At 45.5% G+C, this 22,846-nt stretch overlaps 1 protein-coding gene across 11 annotated transcripts in view; it reads right to left on the reverse strand.

Moving 5' to 3' along the window:
- NCOR2 (nuclear receptor corepressor 2) overlaps window positions 1-22,846 on the reverse strand; it is a 1,084,598-nt gene that overhangs the window by 223,338 nt on the left and 838,414 nt on the right. For all 11 annotated transcript variants that reach the window (XM_069215021.1, XM_069215023.1, XM_069215022.1 and 8 more), the window contains 2 exons: window positions 21,055-21,517; window positions 1,951-2,071 (listed from right to left, as the gene is read on the reverse strand). In XM_069215021.1, the coding sequence (XP_069071122.1) occupies window positions 1,951-2,071; window positions 21,055-21,517 (584 nt within the window). The remainder of the gene's footprint in view (window positions 1-1,950; window positions 2,072-21,054; window positions 21,518-22,846) is intronic.

Raw genomic sequence — 22,846 nt, forward strand, 5'->3', positions numbered from 1 at the left:
TAAACACCCTAGGCTTGCCAATACTGAGTAAAGGACCTATTAACAAAGATAAATATACACATGCATATTTACTTATGAATATTTACTACTACTCCTCGGTGTAACGCTACACGTTTTTCTATCCACCGTTTTCAAGAGTAGATGTACAAGTCTACACGTGTAGACTTGCATGTCTCCATGCCCTCGGATCAGAATGTTGACCCTCTTACACTATTTACATGGGAGGTGGTTTTCACTGGTGTCGAGTTGTGCTTCCTTTTTTAGTACACAGCAATTTAGCTGTTGAAAGCAGACAGTGTTTCTAGACTGAGGTCAGTGCTGGGTGGTTGCTCCTCCCTGTCTTCCTGTTGACAGACAGTTCCAGGGGCTTGATTTGGCTTGGCCAATAGCTTGCCCTCGGTTGAGAATGTGAGCGCTGGATTGGTGGATGCAAGGTCACATGACCCAGGTTGGCGCTCATGCATTTTCTCTGGCCCCTCAAAAGCCCTCACTTGAAGCGTACAGACAAAGCTAGAGACCTATGATCTGCAAACCTATGGCACTGGTGCAGTCTATTACACTAACACCAATTAACGCACATCTGAAAAGACAAGTAATCCATAAATTGTTTGGCTCCAACAACAGCATGACAACAACACAAACTGACTTTCTATCATACAAATAACCAAGGGAGAGGCGCAAAATTGAAAGTCCATAGCAGAAACACATGTCACGGCACCGAAACACAGAAGTACATTTCCTCCCCCTTCCATCCCATGTGTCTGACTGAACCATTAACAGTGGGCGCCAGAATAACGAGCACCTTGTTAGTGGTAGCAAGCGCTAGAAGAATGAAACAGTCAATGAATTCACTATCATTTATTTGGTACGCAACGGCAATATATTTTACACAATGAAAAATTAAATTCAACAAAAATGTAAACGTTTTCTGCAAATTAATATGTAGCCTACACTGAAGAATGTTCCTCAAACTGTATACAATACAATAATAATGAATGTTCAGTCATAACGAATAATATAATTCCAGACAGCAAAGTGAACATGTTTTAATACAACAAAAAATGTACTTTTATCAGCAAACATTAAAGCTTGAAGAGAAAGCAGCCCATTTTATATTCCGTTTGTTCCCTGTTTTCATACTTGAAAAGGAAGGAGACCACTTGATATTGTATTTCTAAGTGTTTTTACCAATCCTTCATTAACGGAGGGTTCATTGTCAGTGCAATCGTTTAATATTAATATTTAGGCAGTTATAAGCATGTGATTAAAAAAAAAAAATCTATTGCTATCCAATGTATTAAGTAATGGAGGCTGCCAGACGGCCATATTACACTATCACAGTCGAAACTCTGGGAAGTGCCCAGAAAAAGGAAAGAGCATCTCGGACAGAGGTAACCCACTCCGTCTCGTACTCTATGGTTATAACTTAAACTATTCACATTACCTAAAGAGCACAGTGGGCCTGTTTATAGATCGCAAAGCACTGCTGGGATGGCTGGAGTAATGCTATCTACAATGCTGCTATGTGTACACAGCTGCGCATGTCTGCTGCAGAATAAGTCACCCTATGCGTGGTAAGGGCCTTATGCACACCCTACTGGGCAACCTACAAAGATCAGCTATGTGGGACTTGTTGGTATGTGAAGGGAAAGCCACAAAACTAAATAATATGTATGTTGTATGCATTTGTGTAGAGAAAGGTCAAAGGGTCATGACCACTGTGTGCATTAAATGGCATGGCAACCATTCTCCAATCACTGTTGTAAATCGTGGCAACATATAAAGCTGTGCAGTTAAGATCAAAGTGTCATCCTAACTCTGCAAACTAAAAACTTTGAAGAATCTGCACTGGAGGCCTGTGTGGGGGTAAGTGGAAAGCTGAAGCAAGGTGTGCGCGGGAAAAGGGGGCGGCCATTTGCGGAAGCTCGCCCAGCGCCGCCTGGTACTCACTATTGGCGGGATGGCAGCCGCGCGCTGCTTCAGCTGTTTCAGGTCCAGTGGCTTCTGCGGCTGAGAGTTCATCCTCGCATCACTGGCGGCGTTCAGAAGGCTGGGCCTGGGAGACAGCAGCCTGCACAGAAACACAGATGTCATTATGAGCAATTTTATCTACAAATCCAAAATGATGTCACGCTCGGCTGGGCTCGCGCTCTGTGCTCTCTGTATCATCCCAAGTTTAAAAGGTCAGCGCACTCCCCTGTCTCTCCATCTGAATGAAAACTACCGCGTTATATCAGCAACTCGAATGTCTGCTCCTCTTCTCCGACTGTAAATTCTGATTGTGTCTCAAGAAAAAATACTAAATATTGGGGTGGATTCACTCATTTGCTGATCATGCTTCTTGAAGGAAAAAGAGGGGGTAGTCACCTGTTATTATCAGCGTTGGGTGTACTCTGCTGATATAAATTTTAGTGAGCATTTAAAGAAAAGAAACATTTATTAACTTGTTCAAGGTCATACGTGTGTCAAGCGCCTGCGCCAGGATTTAAAAAAATAGTTCACATAACAATGTCTTAATCACTTATTAAAAGCAACTGCTAGATGAGTCTACTCCAACCCATCTCAGTAGTCTTGCCTTCTACATCTTTAGCTACTACCTAAGAACAAGCATTGGCAAAGGCAACAGGTCTGCTGGCTGTGGGTACCAGCCTTTTGGCTTTGTTAATGCTCCTTTCACCGTGGTTCACGTAAACTTTTCAGGGGCGGCTCCTCCATAAGGGCAGAGGAGTGTCGCTCCCCCGCCAGCAGCAGAAGCTGCAAACCTTTCAGTACAAAAGAATAATAAACGTTTATTATCCTTTTGTTCTGAAAGGGGTGGGGCCACGGGGGTGACGTGCACCAGTGCTTAGCACTCCCCTTCAGAGCGCATGTGTGTTTGGCTGACCATCTTGGGCCAGCCAAACACACATGCACAGTAGGCGGTCGCCAGCCCACCAACTGTGATGCCGGGCTGGAGAGCGCCCTGGCTGGGCGCTCCCAGGCAATCCCGATGCTGCTTTGAGCAACGTAAGGACTGGCGCAGGGCAGGCTGGGAGCTTGTGCCTGCAGAGACGCTAGAAAGGAGAGCAGTGTGGGCCAGCAGATCAGGTAAGTTTTCATTTTTTAAAATAATTTAATGAAGCCTTCCCCAGACACCCCCCTCCCTCTGTCCCCCCTTCCCTCTCCGTCGCGCTGCACATTTCCAATTTGCCCACAGTAGAGCAACCACCAAAGCTGGGACGGAGATGTAAAGACCACGTGAGACCTTCCTTCTAATCCAAACCCTTGCAGGAAGAAGAGCAGAGGATAGGGGGTGGCTACATCTTTAAGATGCTCACCTACTCCATGACAGACGCGCCCACTGGTGCCAAGGTCCTAAATATGAACAGACTACAACGTGTCCCAAGAAGGGGCAACCATGCTAGCAAAACTCAAGACCCCCCCCCCCCCCCCCAAAAAAAAGGACAATCTTTAGTTCCAGAAGTCGCCACACTGATGGAAACAGTTGCTGTCCACCACATTGGAAAAACATGTTTCCTTGAGACACTGAGTAAGAGGGTTGTGAGGAGCACAGGGTCTGCAGCCCTGTACCCTGCATCCAGGCTCCAAGTCGGGCTCTCCCACTGCCGCCATTCCTGGACCCGACACCTGATTCACTGACACCCCCTTGGTTTCCAGTTCACCCCGATTTGTAACAAAGATTCAGGCCACTGTCGCCATCCTCCACCCAACGCCATCTCTTAGTTACCAGTTACTCTAACAGCAAGCCCCCCCCCCCCCCTGTCCAAGTCACTGCAAGTTCCAGATTCCTCTTATGACATCACATGTTGTTTCCGGGCCAGTTACATTAATTACCTTGAAAGGGCTGGATAAATTCACACCTCTCCTGGGCGAAACACGTGCCAGACAGTAGGAATGGCATCAATACACACACAAACAAGTGATAGGTGAAATATGCAAACTGAACACAGCAAAAGGACAATTGAGTACTTAAGGTGCTAAGAGCCGCAAATTATTGCTAAAAAAAAATCATGTAACGCCTGTATCTAAATTTTTTAACTGGCTAAAACTGACAGGGTTTAGAAACTGGATAAATGCAGGAGTTATAAAAGAAATTTCCAAGTTAGTGATTAATGTCCATTAAAGAAGAATTTCAGGGAGCCTGCTCTCGCTGGCTTATTAGGGGATAAATTCGATAATTTGCGCTTTGAAGTACCACGAATGGCTCCACACTCTAGCAACTAGTCTTCAACCATGACATATGTCCAGGTTCTCCCCTGATTTAACTTCTCTGACATCTAAATCAGTCTACAATGGGTGAAATTGCGCTTGGTAAGCAGCACACAGTTTTCTTTTTATTTATAAACCGCCTGGCCACTCCAAGTGCTTGTGTTTGAACGCCCAAGGGCTAGGCTCTCAAATTGTAAAATATAAATTTAAATATTAATTTCAGAAAGCCTTTTTACAAGCACATTTTTTTTAAACTCACTTTCATGCACTGCCTAGCTGAATGCAGTCATAAATTTTCATTTCCTCTTTCCATAAAGTGAATCCGCTCATTGTTATGGTAACAGAGTGCTTGTTAGATTTTTACTGTTGCTGAACAGTACTGCAAGAGTGCAATTCCTTGGAAGATAAACTTATCAGGGGAGCCTAACATCGGCCCAAAAGGGACAGAAAACTGGCAGATGAACAGACTACAACCGGTCCCAGTAAGAGGCAACCATGCCATACCCATCAAATACATTTACATAGAATTAATATAAATCCTAACTATTTATGTAGTCAGTGGTTATCCAGAAAATCTAGAATTGCTCCAGCCCTCGTGGACCAACCCTGGACATCCCAGTTTCATATCAAGCCACAGAGATGCTTTAAACATGGACGCTATGAGGAAGGTACGGATGACTGTGCAAAGGGAAGGTAAAGTCCACCGACAAATTTACAGATTAGAACCAGCACACCACAACCACGGGAAGCCAGTGAGGACGCTGCCTAGCTCCACCGATGCACAACACACCCCTTACTTCAAGAGACTTTTTGAACTGGGACCAAACAGCAGTCCTGGAAAATGTTGCCATGCCTGCCTCCTACTGTACTAAGCGCCTGACAAGAGCTACCCATCCCCCTCATAGAAGGCTTGCTAGGTCTCCCCCCTTAGACACTTTTTTCCAAGAAGACCAAATGATTCCTTTTGATTCACAGTCTTCTATTTATAGCTTTGGCTTAGATGCTGTGATACATACAGAGACAATACCCAGCAGCAGTGTCAGGATAACTGCACTGTATCTCTGCTTTATTTAGAGGTTTGTACTAAAGACGCAAAATTCAGCCATTTTATAGAGGAGATTTACAAGAGAATTTAGCTGTTGGTAAAATTGGGGAAATTATTGCAACCTGTCCCACCAGGCTAGTAAAAATGTCCACTAATGTGATGTTCAGATGTTTGCAGAAGGTCTGCATTACCAGTAATTCTTATAAAAGCGTTTACTTTACTCTTGTGGCTTAAGTTCTGAAGAGGCACATGAGAAAAACCCCAATGTGTCAGGACCTGGCACCGTACACAGAAGCAGTATTTATCAACATTTGCTTGGAATAGAACCCCCATCTGGGTCAAGCTAAGATCGATCTGGGCGAAACATGTGCCTTGAAGCAGCTCCCCTGGTGCATAAGCAGCAGGCAGAAGAAATCAATCTCACGTGAGATTATTTCTGTGCAGCAGTCCATGAGGATTTATAAAAATTATAAGCAACTCCCTGAAGGGAGTTTTCTGGCGTCTACAGATTTAGGATTTTAGACCTTAACCAGCCCTGAAAAGAGCCTTCTCCGCTCCTCTGCGTACAAGACCCTTTTCCTGTATCCCATGTGGCCGCCCGGGCCTCTGCTTTAGGATTTGGACACCCTGCTCCTGGGAGCCCGTTTGTTGCTGCCTGACCACAACCCAACCTAGCTTTAAATCACATGGAGCACGTGGTAAAAAAAAAAAGAATATAACAAATAAACAAAATGGTCACACAGCTTATATTAGTACTCAGATGTCTGTTTGTTTAATTATTTTGCTTACGTGCACTTCATGTTCACCTGCACCTTTTTCCAAAAACTTTCTCAAGGCCTAGGTTCCTACTTTCTCTGCGGCTCCCCACTGGCATTACACATTTACACTAAGTATGTATTTTTAACCTAGCATAATGAATTTAAAACTTGTACAAAAGCATCAAGCTAACATTGTGGCTGTCACGTGTCAGAGCTGGCCTGTGTCTGTTTTAATCTGAAAATCTCATGGTCAATATTTGTGCAAGATCACATGAACACCTGTTGGAACACAGGTGACGTGCAGAGTTTGGTCTCATTCCAGGGCAGCGGTGACAAAACATGAATTATTTTATCTAAATACAGCCCGTTACATCTATGAAAATGGCTAAGCTTGAATCTGTGCACAACAAGGCTGATAATGCGGGGTGGAGTCTTCACTGTATCTGGGACGAGTGGAGCGGTAAAGTGGATAACACAATAACGCCAATAATAATAATAATACCAATGATAATAATAACAGTAACCTGTTCTTGTTTAACACTTTACATAGAACCAATTTTTGTACAATTACCCAATTAAAAATGGTACTGATTTTACACAAATCGAAAGGAGGAAAGGCTGAGGTTACCTTGCACAGATTCAAACCTGTAAGTCGCATACAAATCTCGACAGCATGCACTTAATTGGCCGGGTTATCTTGGCGACTAGTGGTGTAGTGTAGGAATTCCATTAAAACAGGTACTGGCAAAGATAACGAGCTGCGCATTGTCTGTCAGTGTTTGCTCTGCCAATGCTTGTTTTGTCTTTTTTTTTTTTTTAAGACTTTACTCTGTGGGATCTGCAGAGACAAATCAATATCTGTACATATTGGCTAAAAAAAGTACTTTTTGTTGGGGTCTCAAAAAGTACACATTGTCATCATGGTTTTTCGTGACAGACGGAAACTACTTTGTGGGCGGATGTGCTCCTTCTGAATCAGCAGAATGCAGACCCACACAGTGAAATTAACGAATGGTTAAAATGGGCTAATCCACTCTCCCAACTTGTACACTGTAATGGGCGGGAGAAATATTTGAGTGACACAGTAAAAGACCAATGAATGGGGAGGGATGGCTAAAAACCCTTATACATAGGTGTGTGAAATAAATACATAAATATAAATATATGCTGAAAAAAGCAAAGGATTAAGTGATGTTATAGTTAAGTGTTAAAATGAAACAAGAATTTATGTTTAAAAACTGAAAACCACCGGTGAGATGTTAAATGACATCCCTGATAACATCATCCAATGACTGTGACACTGTCCTGTAGGCTTTTTGGGTTTGAATTAATTCAAGAAATTACAACTGTGCCCAATTTTCTTTTACCAATAAACTGATATAGGAAGTTGGCTCTGTATGTACTATTTCAAAGTAAGAAATAGCATGCACAGAATCAAAGGGTTCCCCTTAGAGGTAAGATAGTGGCAAAAAGAGATAATTCGAATGCTCTATTTTGTGGTAGTGTGGTCGAGCAGTAGGCTTATCAGAGGGTAGTGTTAAGCATTTGTTGTACACACACAGGCAATAAATGGGGAACACACACTCAAAGACAATTCCAGGCCAATAGGTTTTTATATAGAAAAATATATTTTCTTAGTTTATTTTAAGAACCACAGGTTCAAGATTTACAAACAATACTTTAAACGAAAGGTATTTCACTTAGGAACTTTGAATTAGCAAAGTAGCATATACAGTTTTCATACAAATGGCAATAAGCTATTTTAAAACTGGACACAGTGCAATTTTCAATGGTTCCTGGGGGAGGTAAGTGTTTGTTAGTTTTGCAGGTAAGTAAACCACCTACAGGGTTCAAAGTTGGGTCCAAGGTAGCCCACCGTTGGGGGTTCAGAGCAACCCCAAAGTTACCACACCAGCAGCTCAGGGCCGGTCAGGTGCAGAGGTCAAAGTGGTGCCCAAAACGCATAGGCTTCAATGGAGAAGGGGGTGCCCCGGTTCCAGTCTGCCAGCAGGTAAGTACCCGTGACTTCGGAGGGCAGACCAGGGGGGTTTTGTAGGGCACCGGGGGGAGGGGGGACAAGTCAGCACAAAAAGTACACCCTCAGCGGCACGGGGGCGGCCGGGTGCAGAGTGCAAACAGGCGTCGGGTTTGCAATAGGATTCAATGGGAGACCCAGGGGTCTCTTCAGCGAAGCAGGCAGGCAAGGGGGGGCTCCTCGGGGAAGCCACCACCTGGGCAAGGGAGAGGGCCACCTGGGGGTCGCTTCTGCACTGGAGGTCGGATCCTTCAGGTCCTGGGGGCTGCGGGTGCAGTGTCTTTACCAGGCGTCTGGTTCTTTGAAGCAAGCAGTCGCGGTCAGGGGTTGCCTCTGGATTCCCTCTGCAGGCGTCGCTGTGGGGGCTCAGGAGGGTCAACTCTGGCTACTCATGGGCTTGCAGTCACCGGGGAGTCCTCCCTGTAGTGTTGGTTCTCCACAAGTCGAGCCGGGGGCGTCGGGTGCAGAGTGCAAAGTCTCACGCTTCCAGCAGGAAATGTGTGTTCTTTAAAAGTTGCTTCTTTGTTGCAAAGATGTTTCTTCTTTGGAGCAGAGCTGCTGTCCTCTGGAGTTCTTGGTCCTTTTAGATGCAGGGTAGTCCTCTGAGGCTTCAGAGGTCACTGGACCCTGTGGAACGCGTCGCTGTTGCAGTTTTTCTTGAAGTGGGGAGATAGGCCGGTAGTGCTGGGGCCAAAGCAGTTGGTGTCTCCGTCTTCTCTGCAGGGCTTTCAGGTCAGCAGTCTTTCTTCGTCTTAGGTTGCAGGAATCTAGTTACCTAGGTTCTGGGAGCCCCTAAATATTCTATTTAGGGGTGTGTTTAGGTCTGGGGGGTTAGTAGCCAATGGCTACTAGCCCTGAGGGTGGCTACACCCTCTTTGTGCCTCCTCCCTGAGGGGAGGGGGGCACATCCCTAATCCTATTGGGGGAATCCTCCATCTGCAAGATGGAGGATTTCTAAAAGTCAGAGTCACCTCAGCTCAGGACACCTTAGGGGCTGTCCTGACTGGCCAGTTACTCCTCCTTGTTTTTCTCATTATCTCCTCCGGCCTTGCCGCCAAAAGTGGGGCCGTGGCCGGAGGGGGCGGGCAACTCCACTAGCTGGAGTGCCCTGGGGTGCTGTAACAAAGGGGGTGAGCCTTTGAGGCTCACCGCCAGGTGTTACAGTTCCTGCAGGGGGAGGTGAGAAGCACCTCCACCCAGTACAGGCTTTGTTACTAGCCACATAGTGACAAAGGCACTCTCCCCATGTGGCCAGCAACATGTCTGGTGTGTGGCAGGCTGCAAAAACTAGTCAGCCCACACTGGAAGTCGGGTATGGTTTCAGGGGGCATCTCTAAGATGCCCTCTGGGGTGTATTTTACAATAAAATGTACACTGGCATTAGTGTGCATTTATTGTGCTGAGAAGTTTGATACCAAACTTCCCAGTTTTCAGTGTAGCCATTATGGTGCTGTGGAGTTTGTGTTTTACAGACTCCCAGACCATATACTCTTATGGCTACCCTGCACTTACAATGTCTAAGGTTTTGCTTAGACACTGTAGGGGCATAGTGCTCATGCACTTATGCCCTCACCTATGGTATAGTGCACCCTGCCTTAGGGCTGTAAGGCCTGCTAGAGGGGTGACTTATCTATGCCTATAGGCAGTATGAGGTTGGCATGGCACCCTGAGGGGAGTGCCATGTCGAATTAGTCATTTTCTCCCCACCAGCACACACAAGCTGGCAAGCAGTGTGTCTGTGCTGAGTGAGGGGTCTCCAGGGTGGCATAAGACCTGCTGCAGCCCTTAGAGACCTTCCCTGGCATCAGGGCCCTTGGTACCAGAGGTACCAGTTACAAGGGACTTACCTGGATGCCAGGGTGTGCCAATTGTGGAGACAAAGGTACAGTTTTAGGGAAAGAACACTGGTGCTGGGGCCTGGTTAGCAGGCCTCGGCACACTTTCAAATCATAACTTGGCATCAGCAAAGGCAAAAAGTCAGGGGGTAACCATGCCAAGGAGGCATTTCCTTACAACTGATAATGGACAAACTTTGCCCACATGCTGGTCACAAAGGATATCTGTCAACTCATCCACTTTGGTGGATGTCACCCTCTTTTTACTGGTATCCATCAAACCTTACAAACCAACTGCCTCCCCAGACTTTAACACTGTCATTCACTTTTTAAGTCTTGAACATCCTCTAAAAAAAGAGTTTATCTATACACCTTAATGGGATTACCCTCTTAGAGACTCCACATGATCCTTAATATTGTGTCATGAGGTTGACAATTATGCTTTAGATTCCAATAATACACTTTCAGCTGGGCCTCATGTACAGCCGTCTGTAGGTTGATAAGCACAATGGCATACAACTTTAGAGCCATGTTTACGACCACACTAAGTTAAACCATCTCTAAGTAGCTCACCCCCATAGTCTATGTTATTTAACTCCGCAATGCGTCAATTTCTTCACCGAAGTCCTGAAAATAAACATCTACACATTATGAACGTCTTCTTAACATATAATGTGTATGTACTGTATAACAACTATTTAACATGGGCACATGCCCAGGCAGAACAAGGGCTATCTTTAGTCACCTAAAGAAGATCTAGAGATCCAAGGACCTAGCGCTGCAAACCAAGATTAGGCTTTTTAACACCAATGTAAAGTCTGTCCTTCTGTACGGAGCAGAAACTTGGAGGACAACAGTGACCACCACCAATAAAGTCCAGACCATCATCTACATCTGTCTGAAGAAAATCCTCCAAATCTAATGGGCAAACACTATCGGCAACAACGACCTATTGCAGCAGAATTTCCAACTCCATGCTCATGAAGAAATCATGAAAAGACACTGGGCTGGATAGGTCAAACCCTCCTCCAGCCTGCACCAAATGCAACCAGGCAAGCCCTCACCTGGAACCCTCAAGGGGAAAGGAAAAGACAAAGGCCAAGAAACACTTTGCATTCGAGGCCTTGAGGCTGACTGCAAGAAGATGGGTTACACCTTGAGTCCTATTGAAAGAAAAGCCCAGGACACAGAGTTCCTCGTTGATGGCCTATATGCCAGGAGGGGTAGTAGGCAAAAGTAAGTAAGTCGTGCCCAGGCATAGACCACTGGATAATCCATCTTGAACAGAAGCTTTGGTTTTCCTCACAGATTGTTGTGCAGCAGGCTTTGGCTTTAAGCCACAATCTACTTTGACAGATGCCTCTGCAACCCACATCAGCTGCGCTCAGCCTTTACCTTGTTTAACATGAAGTACTACTTGCATCAGTAATTTCATCAGTGATGTCATCAATAATGTCTTTTTAGATGTCATGAGGATTTAACATGTGAAGGAATAAGCAGTGCATGGCAGGGATGCAAGTTATAGTTGGTTCACTAAACTACCAGTTCTTAGCCGGGCATCTGCGCCTACTCAAGGGGCCTGCAACTGTTTAGAAAATTAAATATTAGTGAGTTAATAAATAATTTATACATAAAAAGCAAAACTAAAAACTTAAAATGTGCTGTACATGCGATGGACTTTGAAAATATAGGGTAACAAATAAGTTAGTATTCTCAGCTTGGTTCATGGAACTGCTCTAAGTAAAGCAAATGGAGTCTATTATGGATTGGTGACTTACTAGTGTACGCCAACAAGTAGACAGCATGCACTAGAAACAAAAAGACACAGACAAACTCTAGAACATAATTTTATCTTTTAGAAACTATCTTTAATTCATGAACTAAATAAAATAGTTGATCATCTGTGTATTTTTCAAGGATGCATTTTTGTGTATTGTTTTGAGGTTCAAATCGTAGAAAATGTTGGGGGGGAAATGATTCAGTGGCAGACAAGAGAAGTTAAACGTTTGTTCGTATCTCATGTCAACATCTTACTATAACGTCATTTTAACCTTTGTTTTTAGTGAATTTCTGGGGGTTTATTAACGTAAATGAATATCCTGTTACCAAGCCCAACAATAACATCACTGTAACCTGACAGTTTTTCCAGTGAATTTCGGTGGGTTCTTATATTCAAGGTTTGACATAAGCCCAACCCATTAAAGCAATCTGTGGTCAGCTCCCTGCACCCCACCACCCCACTGCATGTGGCCTCTGGCTGAGTGCAGTTTTGGCTTCCGCGCCTGGCGATATGCCAGGCCCTGTGTCAAACCCCACTTGAGTGGCCATCCCCGCTGTGCATGGCCATCGGCCATGTGCAGCGAGGGTTGGCTTAAGGCCAGGCCCTGGCCCATACATCTAACTGCGTGCAGGGGTTTAACCGAAGGGCCTAGCTTGTCCAACGCTGTGAGGGGACAACAGCCCCCCACATGCAGACGGACAACACTAATGCTGCGCACAGCCTTCATCTGTGGATTGGCAGTGATCCCAACGCAATGCGCACAGCCTACTGCTTGCACAGTGGTAGTTGCCCGCCTTGTACTTTTTTTTCTCTCACAGAGGTTTTGTTCAGCCAATCATGTTGTTTCAGTACTGAAATGACAGATGAAAGAAAAAGCCCCTGGAGATTAAGCAGAAGTGACTTTTTTTTCTTCATTGTTAGATAGCGCTGGAGTACAGTGGTACCGCTGCTGTAGCAACGTCCAGATAGCTAACTTTTTCTGAAGGTTAACCCCTTCATTTCCAAACTTAGCCCTTCTTTACAAGCTAATTTCTTGATAACAGGCTCAATGGAATTACACTACGTGGCAAAAAGCATGCTGAGTAAATTTTAAACTTTGCCAACCTTAGTATCATTGGGTTCAGCCATTTTATCTCCAATCCTAAAATGGTCTCCGAAGATTGTACAAGATGGAAACTTAGCACGCAATGCTCACAAGATGCTCTAAGGTGCAGCTGCTATCTTCAGTGTTAAAATAAAAGTAGCAACATGTGCTTCAGAGATGCTCTGAGGCTGGGCGCCTCGTTCGCTGTTCCAAGGGACTCTCTGGAGGTTTTCCAGATGGAAAGCAGTGTTTCAGTAGACACTAGGTTTGGGTCCCACATACTGCCCGCAAAAACTGCCCCACTATGAACTTGCTGTAAAGTTCACTGGTTGCTCATTTATCGCCTCTGGTTACTGTTTAACCGAACCTGACCTGCGATTACTGCTGAGCGATATGATGCCTGTGACAGCTGCTCAGACGCACGCTTCCTGTAAAGACTGCAGAGACAGATAGTGCCTGTGCTCATGCCTTGATCAGAGAATAAATGTAGACATATACTGCCGGTGATCACCACAAACACGCAAGACTGGTGATCACAGCTCAAACAGAGCACGATTGTTGCTGCATTGGATGACGTCATCACGAGTGACACACCCCATGTACCTGGTTGAGAAGCTCACCATCAGAATGCAGACCCAAAAAAAAAAAAGAACAAACCAACAGGCCTTCGCCCTCTATGCACCCAGTATCTTGAACAATGATCCTGTATCCACCAGGACCGTGCCAAGCCTGTCCAATTGTAGTAAAGACCTCTTTAAAGAACGGTCCACTTCCACTCTCAGAACCCAGCTATCCCTTCAATCAGTCTGTGTTACCTTTGACCCTGTACAGCGCTCTGCTGTCTATCAGCTAGTCTTGTGGTACCAAACAGCACACATTTGCCATCTTTGATCAACTGGAAAATGCAACGATGTCAGCTTAGGTAAGGTATTGCCTGCTGTTACTATTCCCTTCGGAGTTTTGTTGGAAGTACCTGCGATTATTATTAAATTATATACCGCCTGTGATTACTGCCACTGCTAAGCAAAGGCATCATAATAATCTTTAACAATTTGTAAGTCTGGCCCACAAAAAAATGGCCTCCTCGTGTTCAAATAGAAGCTGCCATCAGCGTCCCACGTAATAGAACTTGTTTAACCAACTTCAAGAGGCTGAAGGGTGGGAGAGAATGTGATCGTCTGACCTACAGGTTGCAGCACACGAGGGCATCCACCAGAATCATAGGGGCACAGCATCTCCTTTCACAGAGTGGCTCCTGATATCGCAGGAAGTGACGCCACACAACTAATGACCTGTGCACGTGGATAATAAAATATTGCGGTAAGCCGAACATTAATAAAACAACTCTTTAAACAAAAAAACTCCTGAAGCAGAACAGCGATGGTGTGCATATTAACATGGTGACTTAAGGGGTCACCACCAGTAACCCCTAAATGTCGCGTGCCTTCAAGATCCCGTGCCTAGAATGCTTGCCTACCGCTGGTGTCCTGGGCCCAAAAGGAGCCAGAAACTGTACAACTGTCTCACCAGGTGGGATATGTTATGGGGGTGTGTACAGATACGGAAAGGGGTCACGGAGTAGACACAGTGAGAATCATGGGGAAAATAGAGGGGTCGCCATGACAACCCCGGGGATCGCTGGTAGAACCCCTGCTGCCCCAGGGACCCCCACGTCCTGCACCAGTCACAAGGGCAAACTTCGCGCGCGCCGACTCCTCACATGAGTCAATGTTTAACCCGCTGGGGACGCTTTCTGGTGAGCGCAGGATATGTGCTGACGGAGCGCCGGTGATAACCCTTCCCTCGGCTGCGCGCGCTTTCTCGGTTAATCGTATTTGCTAAGCTGCGTCTTTCACTTGGAAAATATTTAGCTTTCGTTGTATGCCAGAGGAACACGAACCCGTGTGCTGCACGATGGAGGCAGAGAGATACAGCCGCAAACTGTGTCAATCCGCTGCCAACGAGCTGCAGGGCGGGCGAACACTGCATCTGGTGGTGTGGGGCCTTCTAGGAGCTAGATACGCCCACCGCTAGCTGTAGTTGGTGCTGTGGTCGAGCGACATAATGTCCCCGTCAGTTACATCCAGAATCTGGCGTATTTTATGATGGCCAATTGTGTTAAAATCACTTCATATGTAAATCTAATCCTTCTAGACCTTTTTACCATCAAAGTTGCTATGTGCAACATTTGTGATTAAAATGTTATGTTGCTGTAACTAAAAACATACTTTTGCATGAAACTGCTTTGTGTGCATGTCCCTCTGTGACATTAGCGGCAGGTTGTCAAAAGTGAAGGTCACGGAGCCGACACACCATTAAGTGCTTAATTTATTTACAAGATACTTGCTTAAAATAGGTGCAGGGGCCCAATGTTTTGTTCATGCCCCTGTTCCTGCCAACTGCCGAGTTTCCCAAAATATCAAAACTTTCCAGTCTTGTTTCCATCTCATAATCCTTGTTTCTACCACCCTGCACTTCCTGTCTTTATCTCACTCTTGTGGGTTCTTTTTCCTGCCTGTGCTCTCCCTTAGTAACCTTAAAAAAAAAAAAAAAAAATCAGTCTCTTCTTTCTTTCTCACTTCCCTGCATTTATCTCTCTCCTGCTCTGTGTCAGAGTCTATTGATGAACAATAAGACCCCATACCCAGAAACGAGTCCGGATGCTGACCACCGGCGCAAATTAAGCACCGACGCATGAACCGCCAATGCAAAACACATTCTACACTATCTGGGATGTCAGAGGAGCAGCCCCTACTTTTTAGTCTTGGAGTATTCACCCTCTGCCTGCCACAGCTGCCGGCCCCCCTTTTTTTTATAGCAAGGAAACTGATTAGAACTACAACAATAAAAGTCGCCAGATTTTCCGTGCAAGCATCAAACCCTAGGCCAATGTATGCGGGTCCAAAGTCAACATATCACTTCATCTAGGTTGGCAAAGACGGTTGCACCATCCCTACCCACCGACACATTACTTCCAATCAGAAGGCTAAGAAAATTATATTGTTTTTGCACTCTGGCCAAACAGACCGGTCTGTGCAAACTCAATCTTCCTTATCAAAAACCTACACATCCCTCCCCAAACATTGCAAGACTGATCTACGGACAGGACTCTGTGTCTCAGCTGCTGTGTCCTATCCAAATACACTGCTCTGGGCAGTTATTCCACCTTTGCTAAAATAAACATACACAATTTGCAGTTTATTTAAAAAAAAAAAACTGCTGCTGTCTATAACTTTGTTTCAAAATTTCCTGGAAGAAACATCTGTATTTGCAGACAAACAACAGATGATAGTCGGAGACAACACATGTTGCTTTGCAACCTACAGAAGAGACCTGGAGTGTTTTATTTTTATTACATTTTAGGGGTGTGGCATGGAGATACAGTACTAAACCCAGACAGCTTCTTCCCTGAGGGAGCAATTCATTAACCATCAGCACTGCAGATGAGACACGAGAGCAGAGTATTCCTGTAAGCAATCAGCAATCACTCACAGGGCTCTCCGCAATCATACATCAGTGGGCACTTACTTCTATTGGGTTAGGCGAAGCAGCATCCCCTGGAAGGCACTTGCCAGATCAGCTGTGTCTCATTGGCAGCATGAACCCTACTCGATATTCAATGGTGTTTACTTAGGGAGGGGTTTGTTTAAAAAAGGTGCAGGGCCCAACAATTTTCATAGGAGACCACCACCAGCATTGCCGAAAGCCAATGACTCCCAGATATACAAGGCTACCTTGGGGCGATTCCTCATGCCTCTTTCTTCGACCACACTACACTCCCTCTGTCTCACTCTGCAGGTTCTTTTTATCCTTACTTTTTTATTTTGTTGTTTTCCTATGTATCTTCCCCCTGTTTCTCCATTTTCTCCCTTTTGCTCCTGGTCAAAGTCAGATGATGAAAAATAAGTGCTGGTCCTCAGAAATGAGAGCCGGTGGCCAGGTCCGGCTTTAGCATTGGTGGAGCCTGGAGCGACAGTATTTTTTTGGCACCCCTCTCCCCACCCACCCCATGACCACCTCCTCAGAGCCCTCACACCACCCGGCAAATGTTTCCCTCATCTCTCCATAGCCTGTGTTTCACATTTTAAAGCGCTGGTAAGGGCTGGCTTTACTAATCCACTCAGCAATCCACATAAAATATCATTCTGTTCTTTGCAGCAGGGACATTAACCCTCTACACTACTTTATGGAGCGTCAAATCTGCCACTAAACTCCCATCTCTCTCCCTAGCAGGAACATTAATCACAAGAGGTATCTTGATATTTTAATTGCTTCCCTGAAGGCTGGACGCACAAGGCATTTTTAAGCAGGTGCTTTTAAATCTCAAGTTTCGTACATGATTGCTAAACACATCGACCCCCTGAAGTCAGCACCCGGTGCGGCCGCACCGCTCACACCGTCCTAAAGCCGGCCCTGCTGGTGGCAGCTGCCTTCCATCATTGGTACAAATTAAGGACCGGAAGCCACGTAAAATGATGGAGCCCCCCCAATCTCCCTTGCAAAATGTGAGACATGTCACTGAAGCCACAAACTCCTGGGTCCAAGCTGAGGGATCTACCTACACCACAGTGTGGAGGGTCCGCCCACCCCGCAGGGGCTTCAGATCCAGGGTTAAGACGGGGTACCTCGGTACTCAGGAGCCTTGGTGCGTCTAGGGAGCTTGGCAAACCAGGGGTTGCCATTTTACCTGAGAGTCTAAGACACAAGGACACCGAGTCACGACCACAATGGTCATTTGCTGTCAAGGCAGGATGTAAGCTGCCACCAAGAGCTCAGTATCCAAGTGTGGTTGCAATGTTTAGATGTTTGCTGTGTCCTTGGCAGAAACCCAGCTGGGTAATCAGTTATCAGAAGATCACCCTTCCCTCCTGACAGCAGCACACTCAAACCACGACTGCCATTTAACGTTCATGCGGTCGCTTGGGTAGAGTGTGGTACATAGGCCTTTAAAGATACTGAAAGCAACCAAACCCATCCTAATGTACAGCACAAACAGCCCACTGTAGCATTTGGCAAAGAAGGCCTTTTATCAAAGGCACTGCATGGCGTGTGTGTCTGGTTCATTTGGGACTGGGTTGGTGTGGCATACTACATCTTTACATATTTATTTTACATGTATTTAAACCTCGAGTCTTCATGAAATTAATACATTTGCCCAGAATAATACTATTTTTTGGTGCCGAAGAAAGCCAATGAGTCAAGGTGTAAAGAATGCAGTCTCACAGCATCTCACGTTAGAGGGGACCCCCTGGCTGCTGCCGAGACCCCCAAGCTGCTCCCAGCCACCTCAGAAGGGCAGTCCACCTCTGCCCCTAAAACGCTTGCCCATCAATACAGCTGGTGGGATAAACTACAGTTAGTTGTGCTCACAGACTTCAGACGTTTTAGATGATTTTAAGGACAATATTTAACCATGCATTTGCATCACCAAGTACTTATGGGTGGTGGGAAAAGGCTTTTAGACCATTAAAGCACACATAGACATATGAAAAATTAATCTTGAAAAACGTGATCAGAGGGATTTGGAAAATCACCTCCACGTCGAAAAACAAACTGGCAATTAAAGGGCAATCCGACTCTCACGAATTGTCTAGTGAGACTGAAATGAACCAAGAAAGGAAACTGCAAGAATCTGGAGTTTAAATATGTGCAAGTTCTAGAGGAGGCGATTACAGAACCACTCAAAAGAAACTCGGTTTCAGATGAGGGAGTACACCTAAGCAAAAGGTGAAAAGAAACATTGAAAAACACAAAGCGAAATCTTCACTGCCACAACAAAGGGACCGTATCAGCGTTTGGAACTCATTTTAAATGTAGACACCCATAAAAGTAAATGTCTGAGCCAGTGATGTGAAGGCGGTGCTCGAAGGAGAAAATTAATTTTGTTCCGGATTTACCAAAATAGCAGAGCAAACAACGTTGCGCCCATTGGAGGGCAAACTTCTCCAGATGTTTAGTTTAATAGCGTTAAAAAAATTCAGCCACATCATAAAGGCCGCAAAACGTAGAGAGGTGAGGGTACATGAACCAAAAGAGAGGTACTTGCCGCATTAGAAATTATTAAATGTGGAGCCGAAGAAACCATCAAAAAATGTATGGCCCCAGACTGTATTCTACCAGCTTTCCCCGTTCTCTAAAATGACAATAAAAAAGGGAAAAATAACTTCAATGAGATAGAATTGATAAGAACATGCGCCCCCTTTAATCGCCTCTAAGCAAAGTTATCAACAACATTATTTGAAGGTAAAGAACAGGAAACTACAACCTTCTCCTACAACAGCGCACTCATGCCTACACAGTTCAAAAATGCGACTTCAACCCAAATTATGGTTGGTTTGGGAGGCCAGTATGGATTTTTTTAGAACGATAACACCAGTGTCACAAATTTACTGATTAAAGACTTTGAGGAGATAAGGAGAGGCTAAAATAACAATGGACCCGATTTCACTATTTTATATACTTCGCCATTTCTGTTTTTAAGAAGTGTCCTCCGTCCACACCACTTTTTTAAGTATAAAGGTGGAAAAATTGTGCATAATTCTCAAGGGGTTCAGACTCTCATCTCAAAACACATAACATGCCCAAACAAAAAGTCACCCCTCTACTCTCTCACATATCTGCCCTAGCCCGTTTCAATGTCAATAAATACATTAAAAAAATCTAAATCCATTGTCAGCAAGACGTGGGCCGATCGCTGCCGGTGTGTGTATCCCCAGGGGAGAGTATTAATGCTATTGGCAGGTTTTTGCCACGTGAGGACCTGCTCAAATGAGTCTAGCAGTAACAAGCACATCTCAGATCAGACGGATTCAAAACACAGCCGCCATATGCTACTGAATTCAATCCTCCAGCCTGGCTCAGGATCAAGCAAAACAAAATTCGCAGCCCACTGCTGAATTATTATCTGCAAGTCGCTCATCAAAAGCCAAGTATATTCCGCTCTGCATCATGAATTAAACATTTGATGCAATCAATGTCCTCGGCTGCCAGCTCACATGTTGCCGCCGTGTGACACGCGGCTTCGTGCCTCACCATACGACCACACAGTTAAGAGACACCATCGTGTGGTGGTCTGGAGACCCTTGCATAGAAAGGGTTTCCAGCTAGGGTGTCAATGTTTCGCCCAGCTGGGCTCCAATTAAACCTCCGAGGACATGAGAGGTGGGACGCAGATGAGCTCCTTATTTCCGTGTGTGGAGGGGGTGGGGGGGGAGCTACACACACACACACACACCTCCCTACCAACCCATGGTACACTCCTTTCTCCATGGACACTTGCACAATTAGAAATATTCTTTGTTTGTAGGGTGTCCGGATTTTGAGGAGCAAAAACCGGGACGCGCCAGACATAAAAGAAGGACAAACGACTTTACACTCATTAGGGTCGAGCCTGCGTTGCATGCGCTCGCGCATGCGTATCGCAGCGAGACGCTTTAGTTATTAGAAAAGGGCTTGGAGCCCTGTCGACGTCACGTCAGTGTGTTTGATTGGTTTGTGGGCTTGCCTAGTAAAATCTGCTTGCTTTCATTAGTCGAAGGCATGCCCACGTCATGCCTTTTCCAGTGGTTAGCCCTCCTCGAGCGCAGCGACCAAGTACAGAAAACATGCGAGGCTCCCCGTTTTCTGTCGGAACGTGGACTAATTTTTCTCTATTTTCCTAGCGCGATTTCGCTTGGCAGAAGTCGAGCGCTTTGCACAGTTAATTTCACTTTTTCAGGTTACATACATAAAAGCACTTTTGCCGATAGATGAAAAGTCGGGTTAGGAGTTTACAACGTGATCAGCTCTAACATGAGCAAACGCGAGACCCGTTGCATTGCAAATGCTTGTTTTTATATCTGGCATGTCCCGTTTTTTTGCATAGCTTTGTGAATGTGTGTGTTTATATATATATATATGTATATGTATATATATATATATATATATATATTACACATACATACACACACACATTTACAAGACTATACATATGGCTTGACCTCCCACCCTGCACCACCAACCCACTCTCTGCTCCACACTCGTCTCTCTGCTGGGATACTGTGTTGCCTGACAGTAACAGATAAATTACTTTAATTATTTCATACTTTGTAGGCGTCTTTACCTTATCCTTCCCTAGATAATCTGACATTTGTCCCCAAAACCGGGACATTTATGTAATGATTTGACCTTTGTCCCAAAAACCGGGACATTTGATTAAAATTAAGAGAAGCGTCGGGACACCGGGGCAGTCCTCTAAAAACCGGGACTGGCCGGGGAAATCCGGGACGTCTGGTCACCCTATGTGTTTGGCAGGTCTGAGGTCTCCTACCTGTTTTTGTCCACCGTGTCCGGCTCTTCGGCTTCGTCTGCGCTACAGGTGGCGCTGGAGTCACTGTCGGCGTGCTTCCCCGCATGCTTGCTCTGCTTCCTTTCAGTCTTTGTGGTTACTTCTGCCATTTCTGGGTCGGCTTCCGCTTTGATTTCACTCGACATTACTTTCTCTTTGCAGTCTTCCGCCTCCTCTTTTTTGATGTCCGCCTTCTCCGGGTCCTCCTTGGGAGCTTCGGCGTCGCCCTCGGCTTTGGAGACATCTACCGGCTCTGGCTGGGCTCGGTCTTCGCTGGAGGGCTTGCAGGCCACCATTTGGGTGTCCTCGGCTTCTTCGGCCTTGATGTCCGGCTCCGAGCCATTCTCACTACCAGAAGCGGGCGTTGCCTCCTTCGCCGAGCTGTCTTTGGCTTCTGGTCTTGGGGAAGGGACGCTCTCAGTATCCGAGCTGTTGTTAACGGCAGCTGAAGAAAAAAAAACACAAAAGACGCACATCATTAATGTTTTTTGTGTTGCAGGTGGGTGACAAATGCAATGTGTAGCAGTGTAGACACTAAGACCACAAAAACATACTCAGAACACCTCCCAGTTGAGTGGGATGTAACAGGGGATCGACAATGCTGTGCAGATGTTCAAAATCTCCCTCAGAAAACCAAACAACTCTAGACGCGACTACGGGTTATAGCTGGCAAATCAACTCAGACATAAATCCACAGCTCCACGCCACGTCGAGGGTAATCAGATTCAGAAATATCTGTTGCTGCCAAATTCTGGTGTGTGAAACCTTCGTTGAGTGGCAACTGAAAACAGTGAAGGGAGGCCTGGAGGTGCTATAACTGCACAGGCACCTGTAAGACCAAGGTGATTGCAAATACAACAGGTGGCATCAACCACCTGTCCATCACCGTACAACACACTTCCTTTTCAAGGGAGATAGCTTAGTGCAGAATGCCACAAGTGGTCCTGTGTTTGCCCTGGAGCAGTAGAGTCTCCTTTGACAATGAAATACGTGGGCTAGTTCTGGCAAAAACAAAAAAGTCCATTGTGATTTTGGCTTTGAAACAAGGCTTCAGCCTCTCTCCACCCCTTCCACTGTTCAGATGTCCAAGATTGAGGTCCAGAGCCTAGTACTGTGCCCCAGCCCTCGCCGTCGTTAAACGTATTGAAAAACCCTTCAGAAAGCTACCCCTTTACATTAGGGACGCCAAGAGGGTTATTACATTCCTCCCATAGAGAATACTTTTTATGAGCCATCACTCTAGACCACTCTAGACTAAATCTTGGATCTTGGTATGTCCTACTCTTTGGTACTGCTAGAAAGTATGTAAACTTCACAAACTACAGAACCAAGTCAACCATCCCATTTTCTGCTCTCACTTCTGCAATCAAGCCACACCTGTTCTGAAAGAACTTCACTGACTCCTCAAGGAGCCCTCGATTTCACTTAAAGCACTTTGCATCTTCCGGTAGGAAGTGATCCCCCCCCTATAACCAAGAGGTGCCACCAGCACAGAAGCAAAAATCTAAGCGCAAGCGACAGAGCTCAGTAACAGGTGACAATTTAAAATTACAAATAAACAATCCTTCAAAGGTCTTTGTTTTAGAATAAAGGGAGCAACTCTCTCAAAATATCCCTCGGGAAACTTGAGGGTCGCATTAGAACCCGGGCAAAATAAGAGGTCTCTCACTGATCTACTCTTCATGAAAGGTTTTGACAGCTAATGGTCCTCGGTAAATGGATCTGTTTCATGATTTGCCCTCTTATCCTTCCCCGACTTTCCCCACTCAACTAG

The sequence above is a fragment of the Pleurodeles waltl genome, chromosome 11, assembly GCF_031143425.1.
Source record: "Pleurodeles waltl isolate 20211129_DDA chromosome 11, aPleWal1.hap1.20221129, whole genome shotgun sequence".
Lineage (NCBI taxonomy): Eukaryota > Metazoa > Chordata > Amphibia > Caudata > Salamandridae > Pleurodeles > Pleurodeles waltl.